The following is a 13846-nucleotide window of genomic DNA, read 5'->3' as shown; positions in this document are numbered from 1 at the left end:
TCCTAAATCACAGTTTCCATAGCTAAATCCACATTTTTCAGTGGGTGTAGACCATGGCATCCCTGGGTCCTAATCAGTCCCCCCACTGTCCACATCATCACACATCTGGAGAGCTCAGAGATGGGGGTCATTCCTGGGGCCACAAGGTAAGCTGTAGTTTGTGCTTAACATACGTTCTGTAACAGACTATGCATAAAATAAAACCAGCATTTTAGCAATAGATGTGATTTGTAACCATAGCACACCAGACTCTTAAATCTCAAGTCTAAACATAACCAACAGATGAGGACTCTCAAAGGAATTAGATGGTTAACAAAGCAGTCAGAAATTAATATAAAATAAAAATATTAAATGCATAATATTAGACAAATGTTTGCGATGTAACACCCTTACCGCAGTGTCATTGGTGGTAATGTACACCAACACGTCCGAGTTGTTTCTGCCATTAATGTATCGGTAACAGTTCCACACGCAGCTTATCAAGTAACCCTGCAAAGAAAAGGGATTTATTATTCTGTGCAGAAAATAAATCATATACATTTTTCTTTTAGAGCATTTCAATTCTATATAAGAATTGAATATTTTTATTTATATAAATATTGAATTTTTTTATTTATATAAAATAAGAATATGAGCCTGATAGAAGCATGGGACGGTCACTTTGCTGGTTGCAGTGACTCTAAGTATATGTAGATGCTCTGTGAGTAATCCAAAACCATTCCTCATACTGATTGAGTTGGAGTTGTTCAGTCTTGAGAAGAAAAGGCTCTGGGAGACCTTACTGTGGCCTTTCAATATATAAAGGGGGCTTATAAGAAAGATGGAGATAGACTTTTTACCAAGGCCTTTAGTGACAGGACAAGGGGCAATGATGCTGCAGATACAGAATCATAGAATGGTTAGAGTTGGAAGGGACCTTAAAGATCATCTAGTTCCAACCCCCCTGCCATGGGCAGGGATATCTCCACTAGAGCAGGTTGCTCAAAGCCCCAGAAGAATGTCTCAGGGACAGCAGCAAGAAGTAAATAGAAACTAGTTTTGGATTCCTCCATGATAAGTATGTTTAAATGCTGTCAACTGGGTGTTATTAGTATTAGAAAGTGGAAGCAAACCCCAGTAAAAAGAGCACAAGTACACTGGGGACTGAAGAATCATCATACAGGAAATCCACCTTGTCTTGTGAGTGGAAGCCTGGCCATTGACTATTTTATGATTTTATATATCACCCGCACTGTTTCAATACTCTGTTTCATTTAATCTGACATTAAATCAATGTATTCCATATGACTGGAATGGTCTGGGGTCTTCCTATTATTGCCTGACTAGAGAAAAATGCCAGTGTAAAAGTTTTTATTGAAATATGAAATTATTTCTGACCTTTTAACCATTATTAAAAATACTTCATTTTTTTTCAGTATAAAACAAAAATTTGTTATTGCAGCAATAATCCTGCCACAGGATCATAAACTTCACTAGTTTTGTTCTTGGAGCTCACTTGGCTTTGGGTAGGGTTGCTGCCTGGCAAACAGCTAGTTGTCTCCCCGTTTTTTGAACTGGTTGGGCAAAGTGCTCACATCTGTCATCTCCTTCACCAGCAGGACTGATTCCATTCTGGCCAGCAGAGATGAGCAGAGTGACTGGAAGGAAGACAGGAGGCAGTAACACTTGTGGAGGAGCAGGAGTTAGATCCTCAACGTGCCAGGGACAAGGCTGGTGGGACTAAACAGTTTCCTCTGGAGCTTTCCACTTCCCACGTAGTCACACATGAGAGTGATGAGGAGAACAATGTGTTTTGATGGTGCCCATCTTGTATTTTTACTTAGTAGGTCCTGCATAGCAGTTCTTTCACAAACCTAGCGCGTGCAAATTAAACTGCCAGCGCTGATTGGATTTGCATGTGTGTCTCACTCTGAGTGAGTCATGCTTTTGTGACTCACTTGCACTGATGACCTTCCAAGAGCTTCTTATCCTTTTGAGCTGCCCTGTGCTTCCTCCCTCCCCAGAGCTGTCACACATGAGCTGTGTTTTTTGGGATGCCACATGACTCACTGGTGGCTCGCTTGCAGATCAGGAAGACGTTTTTTCCACTGGGACTGAGATGGCTGAAATCCAGTAAGTTTGCTTCCTCTTCTCTATGGTGTCTTACAGACCCTGGATGACTTGGAGCTGTCACAGGTTGTGACAATACTTTCTACCATTGAATGGGGAGAGTAAAAGGCTTCTGGAGGATGCTGAGTTTTAAGAGAAGGTTAGGCTGGCTCTACAGCCTGGGCTGCAGGCTCTGCAAGCCTGCCCTAGGCTACTGAACCAAGTGGTGTAAAGGCATATACGTACATACACATATACACTTCTGGGGGACACTACCCATCTTCGTAAGAAACCCTTTACATTAAGCCTACCTATTTGCAAACCAATTTCTATGCTCCTCCTGTTAAAATCCAAACTGAGGGAAGCTTTGTTTCCTGTAATACCGTCTTATCTGGGAGAAGCTGGTGGGAGATTTATTTCTGAATGCTCCCATTCTGTAACACGCGGTGAATAAAACACATTTCACCGCCCAATGAACCCTTACAGCTCACCCGTCCCTGCGCCCTAGCTCTTATCAGCCCTGCTCCTGCCTGCACCGGCTGTTTCTCAGTGGGTGAGGTCCATTCCAGAGTCTGAATTAAAGAGGTCATCTGCCAGCACACACCGAGTAATTGGCCCGGAGACACTGACCCACAAATGGCTGAGAGCGGCGGCAGCTCATAGCATGTCTTTATCCGAGCGCTTTGGATACGTGCTGCTGGCCTGCAAATCGTGAGTCATGGAAACTCGTTTCCTCAACCTCTAACTTCTTCTTTAAACTTGTTCCTAATTGCTGTTTTCTACTGATACCGCTGAACCGTTAAATGGAACTGCTGATTCAATTACCATTTTTTTTCCTGAAAAACTTGGCTGAGGTTTCCAATACTGCTTTAAAATATGTGGCTGGACACGCAGTATATAAATATATCGATTTTTTCTCTCAGGAGACCAATGTTCACAGTTGGAATAGGCCCTGCGTAAAAGGCATTAAAGTCACTTCAGCCTAACCCCCCCTTAGTGGTATTCCCCCATACCACAGCACAGGCTGCTGACACATGCCTTTTGGGGGGGGCAGCAAAAAGGATGTGAAAGGATGGGTGCCCAAGAAGGGCTGAGTGTGGAAACAGGCACGGTGCCTACTTCTACCAGCTTTCAGTCTTCCCGCCTGAAGGGTCGTAAACGACTTTAGTCCCTAAGGAACTGAAACCCACAAAACTTTATAACCCTGCCTCTCGCCGTTGGTATTGCACATGCACTTGTTAAGCTGCAAAACAACAGTAAGGTACTGCACAATTCCGGCTCATCAGACACATGCCCGGCCAGCTGACTGACCGGCGTGTTTGTGGAAATTAGAGGTTGCTGTATCCTGCCGTTTCTTGTAATGCAGCAAGGAAAAGTCTGTGCCGATCTGGGTCACGGCAGCCCTCTGGGCAGCTCCCGCGCTGGCAGCCAACGCAGGGTGAACGCTGCAGACCCAACAGAGCCCCCTCGGGCTAGGAGCCGTCTGCACTGAGTCCCATTTTATTCTCCAGCTGCTTTGGATTTGCTATTTACAGAGATGGGCTGGTCTTCAGTAACTGGTAAAAATGAGATAAGGATTTCTACACAAACTGAAAAGTATATGAAGATTTCAGAGGGATGCTAATGGCAGATCAGTTAGCCACTTGTATTTCACACGTCAGTGCTGCAGGAGGAGAAACAATGGGTTGCTGTGCTGATGAAATCTGCAATTAAATCCATTTTCTCAGCACACTAGATTGTGTATCTTCTGAGTATAAAAAGGCTGTATAAGATTTACTCCTTATACCTGCTAAGAAATGCTGTGACTGAAAAGAATTAATGTTGTCAAATCAAACTACTGGCCTGCAACACTTTAAAGACACGTTATACGGGCCAGGACATCATCTGTTGGCTCACGGTCACACATATTAGGGCATGCAATTTAAAGTAAATGATGCCTGCTTTGGAGAGGTGTAAGTCAATCCTGTAAGTACCCTGCCACCAGCAAGCCCGGTGCTGGGACCTGCCCCGGGCTTCTGTGGGGCAGGTGGCAACCTCATGGCTCTGTGCTGGGAGCGGGAGTCAGAGCTTGGCTGTTGGGGATGTGCTGGTGGTCCTGACTGCTGCTCCATCACCCCTGTGGGAAAGCAGCATGATGCTGGGGCGATGTGCTGTACATCAGGGTTAGCCCTGCCAGGAGGCATTCCCCTGGGCTGAGACACGAAATCTCTCAGGGTGATAAAACACTTCTCTCTGGGTCATAAAACTTCATTCTGCGTCACCCTTTCCCGTCTGCTGAGGACACCAGGACATGCACAGTGGTCTCATTCCCAGTCTCAAGACCTCATACACAGAGATTGTGGGCATATTACGGAGACCAGGGTTAATATTCAGTTTGCTGAAGATCAGCCTGTCTCACTGAGCTGGAATACTGTTCAGCTGCCTCACTGGCAACCGCCTCTTCCTACCCACTTTCCAGAAAAAGAAAGGTCAAAAATAAGAGAAGAGGCCATACTCAGCAGCTGCAGAGTGCTCAGGGCAGCTTGGGGAAGGGTTTCTTCTGATTATGTCTGTGCTCACCTACCCCTAGCTCATTTGGGTCTGGGGGCTTTGCCCGTGGCGGGGAGGTTGAAGTCTCAGCCGTTCTGTCTCAGCAGCTGGAGGAAAACTGGAGGAGGCTGGAGGAAACTGCAGCCCTGTTCCCCAGATCAGCTGCAGAGGAGGGCACAATTCGAAAGCCACCGTGTTAGCTATGTGCCATTTGAAGTCCTGTGTACATGTATATAAATACATTTATGCTGCTGGATGTCCTTCCTCAGCCAGATAGGAAGCACTTATATTTCATGGTATGTGACTCTGGTTCAGTTTCTAGACAAACACAGTAAATGGAACAACACATTTTGGTCTACTCTGAGAAAAATTCAGCACAGAAGCACCTGAAATATCCATTAGCTGCTTCAGATCCAAGTAAATCCTAAGGACTAAAAGACAAGTGTTTGTGTGTGGTTAGCTGGCTCGCTTTCTTACTACCCTCCCTCGTCCCCTGCTTCCCTTTCCACAATCCCATGACTGCAGAGCAGAAACCCACCACCTAATGCTGCTATATCGTGATTTTTTGAGCAATAGTGTTTTCCTTTGCATGTAGCTTCATCCAAAACAAGAGTGTCATAACACCAAATGTTTCTGAGGAATTATGTGATTCTGTTTTATATTTCCTGAATGCAGCTTTTCCTAGGTCACAATGTTTTGGTTTCTCTCCCTATTTCTAGTCAAAATCCAGCAGGAGAGGGAGCTCAGGCATATTTTTATGCACAGTACCTTTTCACTTTCAGTATATAAATGTGGTACCATCTTTAAGTCTATCAGTGATAAAGTGTGATGCATCTGATAGTGTCCAGCTTTCTTTTCATGGAGCAGATTCCATAAATCTGCATAGCAGCTCTTCTGGAAACACAAGAAATTCAAATCAAAATGTTAACTGGAATTTAGCATATGTTTCTGTGTGAGTCATATTTTTTGTGACTCATTTGCTAGAATGAGCATTATAAGAGCCACATATACTCCTGGAAAAAACACGTGTTAGCCACTTTAAAACAAAGTAAGTCTTTTGCACTATTAATTTCTTATGTTTCTTTTTTTCCTGTAGTAAGTTTTTTTGCCATTCTGATTTTAGTTGCATTTTTTTTATAAGCTTGAGACTTCCTTGCCATACTTGCCCCCCACCTACCTGGGGTAAAAATGGGCTAATGTTTGTATTTAAGAAATGTAGAGGCACATACCTCATGGCACCTGACAGATCTACGTATTTACTACATTCATATGTATTTCTTAAAGGTGCAAACAAAATCAACTGTACAGCTGTGAACATACAAAGCCAGATGGCTAAATTATATTTCTAAATCACAGAAGAAAAGTGAATATCACTTCCAACAGCACCTTAAAATACCCTATCTGGTTGGGTTTTTTCACTTTTGTAGTAGCTTCAATAACCTAATCACCCTTTTTTGTCACAATAACTTTCCCTGTCCATGTTGTCAAATCTATTGTCTGGAAGCAACATCCGCGGTGCCACTGGGGCTCTTTGGGACTTCTCTAATGCATAACTGCTCTGCATAGAAAGAGCAAGAACTATTCTGAAATAAAACCCAACATGAGAAATACAAGGCCAGCAGCGCTGCACTGTGAGAAACGTGCAGAAGGGTGCAAGAAGAGGGCAAACAGGCCAGCATACTTTCCAAGAGGTCCAAGGCTCAGGGGACTAGTTGTGCCACAGGTGGTTATTTTTCACACGTTGATTTGTCTGATCTTATTCTGAGCTCCTTTTGGACTCCTGCCCTGCACAGCAGGTGGGGGCTGACCTCGCTGGAGCATGAACCTGGGTGTGGGGGTTTCACATGAGCCCTTTCCGGCTGTGCTGGGCGATGCTACATCTCCCTTTGTCTGGTACCTGCCACCTCCAGGCCTCTCACCTGTGAGGTTTGCATAACAGCAAATGAATCATCACTCCCTGTGCTCTTTTGCTGCCTGGTGTGACAGTCCTTTATGTTGTCCCTCCCAGGAGGGATTGTCTGGATCTATTTCTAACCACCACAAGGGAGATGATTCTGTCCCTCTACTCTGTTCTCGTGAGACCCCAGCTGGAGTACTGCATCTGGTTGTAATGACTGGTAATTTTTCCTTATTCTCTATTTCCTAGCTACAGTCCATAAGATTACCTTTCCTCTTGTCCCTACACATCTTAGGGTGTCTTTTAAAACCTTTGATGAGAGACTCTGCCAAACACCTTTTGAAAAACCACAAAGTCTGTATCAACAGGCTCTGCCTTGTCCACTGGATGATCTGCTCCTTCAAAGGATTTATGTCATGAGCTCCCCCTGCAAGCATCATGCTTCCCTGTTGTGGCCTATATGTTCATGTGTTTGTCTTTGAGATTTTCTGCTTTTTTTCCATAATGTCTATCACTTTGCTTTGTATATCTGTCAGGCTGCCTGGTCTGTAGCGCCCTAGCTCTGTTCTAAAGCCAGGCCTCCCAGCAAGGGACATTCAACCCATGACCAGAAGTAGACTTCATACACAGTAATGCACTTACCTTAAAAGCCAAAATGATACTTATGAAAAGGAGGATAATCACAACCAGACATGTAGGGTTCACAGACATAATCTCTTCCTTGTAGGGAAAATTGGTGGGCTGCATAAGCAAAAATAAGCAAAACACTGTAAGTTAATCTCACGAGTCATTTGAGAGCCATTCAATGAGTGCACTCTATAATTAACAGCTTAAAAAACTTGCTGTGATCTACTAAATCTGGAGCTCTCTGCACCGAGAACCAGTTTCAGTAAGTTTGGCTGGAAGAGGCATTGCAAAGACTCAGCTGCCAAACACTCCCTGGAGGGCTGTGGGGTTTGTGTTTGCTGTGTATCTGGTGTGGGCTCTTCTCCTCTGTGCACAATGGGTTTGTATCTGACACAGATTAGCAAAGGACATCTCTCTGGGAGCTTTGCAGCAGGAAATCTGCCATCTTGGGCAACAGCAGGAAATTCCTGTACTTATTAACTTGTACTGGCACTGGTTGCCAAAGACAAGTAGCAGATCCTTCCAGAAAGTCAAAACAGGAAAAGCTGGACCTAAATATTTGACCAAAAGAGGTTTACTCTGCTCTATCTTATTTTGACTAAATTTGGACTACTTCTCCAGGAGCACATGTTAGTGCTGCTGAGTGCATGCCCTCCGGCATTGCTCCTACAGGAGAGCAATGTCATGATTTCAAATCAAAATGTGCTCCAGGTCCTTCTCTTATCTCATACATGAAATAGAGGTGACAAAATTAATCTTCCTACTTAGCATAGGCTCTAGTGATTTACAATTGTGAAACAGTTTTGGATCACTGGCTGAAAAACAACCTCTAAAAATATTTCACTGTATTTGTTACTGCTTAAAGAAAACACACCCTTTAAAATGAATGTTCCAAACCGTTTTGAAATATCTCAAGTCACAAGTTCCTGTTTCAGTTAGAATAAACCATTGTTCACAGACAGAGCTGCTCTCCACAAAAGATAGCTCTGCTGAAACACTCGCTCGTTATAACTGAATGCATTAGCTCCTTCCACACACAATCCCCTTTTCCCTTACAGGTCTAATTACTTAACCAGGCCAGCTCTGCATCCTTGTCAGGACAATTAACTAGACCGAGCTATAACTGTATTCTTGGTGATGATGGTATAAAACCAGAGTAACCTCTTAATACCCCTTATACCAGCACTCAGCCCAGTGCACCAGGAAATTCTATTTTTTTTTTTTTTGGGACAGCTGCTGGTGAGAATAGCTCTTTATTTAGCGCTTCCATGAACTGTTCAGAGTGGTTAACATCAACAGCAGCTGTAACTGTTTGCAGAAAAACGTTACATAAGCACATTTTCCGCTTCTTGACAGCAATGCTTCTTGGCCTGCACTGAATTTCATGGCTGAAGTTTTTATCACGCTATTTTCTTTGTCGAGGTACAGCTTTTGTAGGAAACTAGCTTGCTATAATTCAATAAGTTGCTGCTTTTTTTTCTTCTTTTTTTTTTTTTTTCCCCCCACAGGAGGTTATTGCTAAATATAGTGGATGCAGCCACCAAGAAAGCAAGAGCATATGCCAAGAAAAGATGCACTGAAAAATAAACTCAAGCCCTATGTGGAGAAAATTTAAGTATCAACGACATAGTCTGACCTCCTGCTTGCAGGAGGGAGACTGTGCGTGTGGTTAGAAGGTCCAGTCAGTTAAGGCCAGTTACAGTGACACAGCCCCAAAACAATTTTTTTAGTACTGACCTACCATTAAAAACCTAGTCAAACTAGTTTGTGAAGGTAATAAAAAAAAAAAAAATCCTAGCAAGGCTTTGATCCTCCCACAGTCTGTTTTTTGGGAACCAGTCAAAAACTGGATGACTGCATGCTGGGGTCTCGGCCATAACCTAATGGCTTGTTTCCGGACACCAACTCAACTGTGATTTGCACAGGGGCAAGAGGAGGGCAGGAAAATGACCAGGAAAGTTCCTGCTACCTTGAAGAGCAGGAAGATCTGCTGGAACCATGAGCTCTGGCCAAGTTGGGAGCAGCACTGGCCAGCAGAGTAATGCCTGGTCCTCTCTTACACCAGCAGTGTTTCAGGTGAAAGGACAATAATTCAAAAGCAGCAAGCGAGGACAACGTGTGAGGGGCAAATGCTGTGGTTTGTCCCCTTCAGGCTCATCTTTCTGTGTGTCTGTCCTGAAGAGATGTGAGGTGTAAGCAAGCCCCAGCGAGGTGGTGGGTGTTGCATCCATACAGCGGCTTCCCCCACCACAGGCACCTGGGAGATCTTGGTGTGGGGCATGAAAAATGAAGCTGGCCCGTTCTAGAGCTTCCCAGCTTGCTGTGTGGGAGAGAGAGAGCTTCCGGGGCTGTGATGAATAGCCCAGGGGCATTGGGTCAGCATGGAATAACCTCCCTTTGTTTGCTAACCAGGCCAGTGGCACCTGCTGACCAGAAGACGTTTAACACTGGCTTGGCCGGGCTGGCCTATGAGCAGCCTGATCTTGACTCCCAACTACAAATCCCTTCAGTACAGTAAGAAAAGTAATTTGTAAAACCTGCATCTTTTGCCAAAGAAGCAGGAAAGATGATAAGAAGTATCTTGGCTTGCTCCAGGCTTTTTGGGTGCAGGCACCATCATGGATCTGGTGCCATCAGGTGGCCCTTGGTGTCCACCCAGGGCAGTAGCTGCTCCCAAAGTCTCATTCAGTCCCATGGAAAATGGGTACTGACAGTGGCTCAGATAAATCAAACACCTATTGCCCTCCACTGGCTGTCGTGATAAGCCTGAACACCAATAGGGGTGTACAAGGTGTAAAAAGAAATTCTGCTCTTGTGTGTGGGCTTTGCTCTCTTGTGGGGAGACCAGTAGCTGAAATCCTGCTGCTGGGAAGGTCCCGGACTCAGTGCTACAACTTCTGGGAAAAGCTCAGTGTCAAATGTTGTGCAAGGTTTGATGAAGCTGAGACTGAAATATGGCTGGGTGGGAAAAATCAAGCTTGTCACTGGAAATACAGGAGTGATTTTGCATCAGAACATGATGAAATAATCTGTACAAACAAGAGGTAGTTGTAGTGGGGTGGCACTGGCATGCTAAAGTCATAATTAAAATGTCATTTATAACCTTGTCATGGACACAGAGCAGGCTGCATACATAATAATATACCCGGTAAACTTTCAATTTAAAAAAAAAAATACTGCTTATACATAGCAAAACTCCATTAGACACTTAAAAAGAATCTAAAACTTGTATGGAAAGTATATTTCTACAGCATTGACTTTGTACAAATACACAAGAAGAATAAAAAGTCCAAGGCTGTAGCCCTTTCTCATTCCCTCAGCTTGCTTGCATAAACTTTCATGTTTTCCTTCCCTTTGGACCACAAAAAATCCACTTTAAAAGCTGGTGTGGATTCTCATTCAACAGTTACTATCCTCTGAATATCTGAATCTTACAAAACTGAAAGAAAAAGTAATGTGTCTGTAGAATTTCTTCTTCTTTGGAATTATAAAGTGGCATTAACAATGCCAGAAAGCATATTCCTTTTTTAAGCTTTAGTTTATAGGAATAATTTCTTAAAGTTTAATCTCTTTTATGTTCTCTAGATGTTTTCGCTAGGATTTTAAAGCGTGACTGATACCACCTGAATTATTAGCAGCAGCATTGCAGGTAGTGCCATAGTAAAGCTATTTAATACAATTTGAAATATTCTTTAGGTGAGCTGTAATAGTCCTGTACTGTAATAAAAAACAAGTTTGCATAACTCAGTTGCAGACTAGCCTGTTCTGCACCTCTGCTTCAATTCATTTTGTGTACTGTTATCAAATGACAGAAGATGAAGTGTTTAATTTGAAGGCTTTAGAAAGCTCGTATATCAAAGATTTAGTGAGGCTTAAGAAAATAAATGTGCTTTAGGTCAAACAGCTTTAGACCACTACTGCTCCAAGAACTAAAATTATTTTTATTTTATACATGTTGGATTTACTGTATGTGTAGGTTTTTGTTTTTCTAGTAACAGTGATAATGACCAAGATGTCCAATATAACCCTTGGAAAGTTTTGTCATGTGATCGCCACACAACATTTCAAATGCTAGATTTGTAACGTCTACTTATTTCACATGAGCCTTCACGCTGAGATGCTCTTGCAATTTATGGGAATTAAGTGGCACACCTGTGTGCAACTGGGTATTAAAAGGCAACAAAAAGATTCCAAAGATACTTGTGCCTCTGAAAGAAGCAGCCAGTAAAGGCTGACATTACCAAATACCCTGTGAACACAATGTTCTCTATTTTACAATCGCAACATTTTCAGCCGGGGCTCTGCCTACCCTATTGATGGTACTCAGTTATCATCCTGCTAAAAGTACATGGAGGGTTTCACAGTAGCTTGCAACTCATCAGTGATAGACTGAAATCCGCCAGATGAGCACCAAAATGAACAGATAACATAATTCCAGATACTAGCGTAGGCAAGTAGAAATGGTTAAAAACATGGGGGTTTCACCTCAGAGCACGAAAAAAATGTTCTTCTGAGACTGCCAAATATATTCCATTACCTAATGCATACCTTCTTGCAGATATTTAATAATGGATTTGGAGAATGATTGGGATTTTTCATTTCGCTTATGGACCTGTGCTCCCTAAAATATCGTTCCCCAAATTCAAAGCAGTTTTAGAGGACCAAGAACTGTAAGAATGCCAGGAAGAAACACAATCCCCTTGCTTGCTTTCTGCCTATCTTGGCAGACCTCTGCAAAGGGGGTGAGGGCAAGATGACTCTAGAGCTTATTTATAAATCATCAGGAGGGATCACACCCAGCTGGCATGACTCAGGTCTCACCTACAGGGACAAAGGTATTAACTGCAGTCTTGTTCTAAACGCGGTGTTTGAGATGACAAACCTATTTACCGTGAGTATTATTAAAAGACAGGAGAAAAAAGTCCACAGATACAAGCTTGTTTAACAATATTTGAGTGCTAGCACTGCATTGATGGCATTATTGCTAAAAACTTCAAAAGCTTGATTTTAGTTCTGTCTCATTGTGTGTCTGAGTATCTGCTACCAGTGGATGTGAGCTTCACCTCTCCCTTACTCTTTTGGCACCCCAGACAGAGTGTATTTGCTCTGAACCAAATGCAACAACCTTTTGCCAACTGATGTGGCCCTTCCAGGTAAGGATAGGAGGGGTTCCTATTGAGCCACTTGTGCCTGGGACCACAGCTAAGACACAGGAGGCATGAACAGCTTCAAAGCTGATGCAGAGCAGCTTCAAAACTTTGTTGAACAGGTGACATTAATTGTACAAGATTCATCACAGCTCTTGCTAGTTTTTGCCAATCACTAATCTCCACTGTGAATGACAAAACAGAAATGACTCCTTGTTTCTAAATGAACTTCATTTGGATTAGCTTTTAGCTCCTCATTATCATTATGCCTCTTATCTATCTTAAAAAACCTTTAAATACCTCATTATTCTGCATATGAAAACTGTAATGGCATCACCTCTTGGTAAATGAAGCAGGAAAAGCTGATTGTCTCTCATCGTACTACAACCTATCCAGCTTTTATATAGTTTTCAGAGGAACTTTTCTGCATGTTTTCTGACTTTTGAGCATTGTTCTTTACACCCAGAAAGATGAAATCTAGTCACCAACTGAGAAGGAAAGTCTCCTCTATGTTACTATTCATTGCTGGCTTTTTCTGTCCACAAAGCCCATGAGCAGTTTTGGGGAACAGCAAAAAACCTGGGGACTCTTGTTTTGGCACTTAGTTCCCTAGACTGCTTACAGGGGTCACTGCATCCCAGGTACAGTTACCATACTGCGTGCTCATCTATATTCCTCCTTTTTTTTTTACATTTTTTTGCATTTAGCAATGTAACACACATTAATGACTGAATTCAGATTCTCAGTCAGCCTAGCTCATGCTGATTAATGACTCTGTCCTTAGTGTTATTTACTTCTTCATTGATCTCTGTGTCAGCCACAGGTTTTATTAGCAGTGATTTTGCTGGGAAAAGGCACAAGCACTGCTTCTGGGAAATGCAGGTATGTCCTCACTTTGGGCAATAGGGTCTTTCAGAGGATGACACAGAATAGCTGGATTAGGCTCCTGCTCACAACCTCCCACTAGAGGACTTGATTCCTCTGGACAGTGAGATTGGGGAAGATCTCCCAAGGCTGACGTTAGCCTTTGTGAATGGCTTGTTGGGTACTAAGGTTATTAATGGAAGTCAAGAAGAGCATGAGACCCAGTGTTGATTCTGGGAGACCTTCCTCTACCCAAAACGGAAACTCATTGGCAGATGGTCAACTTGACCACAACCTTTGCAGTCTGCCAGCTACCCTCTTCTAATCCATTTGATACATCCTTTATCGATCTAGTGCTTTATTGTTGCTCTGAGCATCATGCTGTGAAGTCAAATGTCTTACAAAAGTCTATTATGCCCCTGCCCCTCTTTATTGACGAAGGCAGTAATCCTGTCAGTGAAAGAAAATGAGTTTGCCTGCAGGACTGATTTTCCGTGAAACTGTGCTGGCAGTCATTAATCATATTCCTCTGGTCTAATCCTTTATCAATTGAGTCTCATCTCAGCACTTCTGTTATTCTGCTTGGTAGCAATGTCAGGCTAATCAGCCTATAATTATCCTGGAAATCCCCCTTGCCCTTTTGAGCACAGACAGTTTAGCACTCCTGAAGTCTTGCGGTATTTCATTACCAATC

General features: G+C 43.0%; 1 protein-coding gene across 1 annotated transcript in view; it reads right to left on the bottom strand.

Annotated features, from left to right (window-relative positions):
* The window catches only part of LAPTM4B (lysosomal protein transmembrane 4 beta), a 58468-nt gene that overhangs the window by 18645 nt on the left and 25977 nt on the right, over window positions 1-13846 (bottom strand). Inside the window, exons 5-6 of the mRNA XM_074145549.1 lie at window positions 7157-7255; window positions 394-489 (exon numbers count right to left, since the gene is read on the bottom strand). Of these exons, the coding sequence (XP_074001650.1) occupies window positions 394-489; window positions 7157-7255 (195 nt within the window). The remainder of the gene's footprint in view (window positions 1-393; window positions 490-7156; window positions 7256-13846) is intronic.

Source organism: Numenius arquata, chromosome 3 (assembly GCF_964106895.1).
Source record: "Numenius arquata chromosome 3, bNumArq3.hap1.1, whole genome shotgun sequence".
NCBI classification, from domain to species: domain Eukaryota; kingdom Metazoa; phylum Chordata; class Aves; order Charadriiformes; family Scolopacidae; genus Numenius; species Numenius arquata.
The sequence above is the reverse complement of the archived record's forward strand: the minus strand, read 5'-3'. Positions and strand labels throughout refer to the sequence as shown.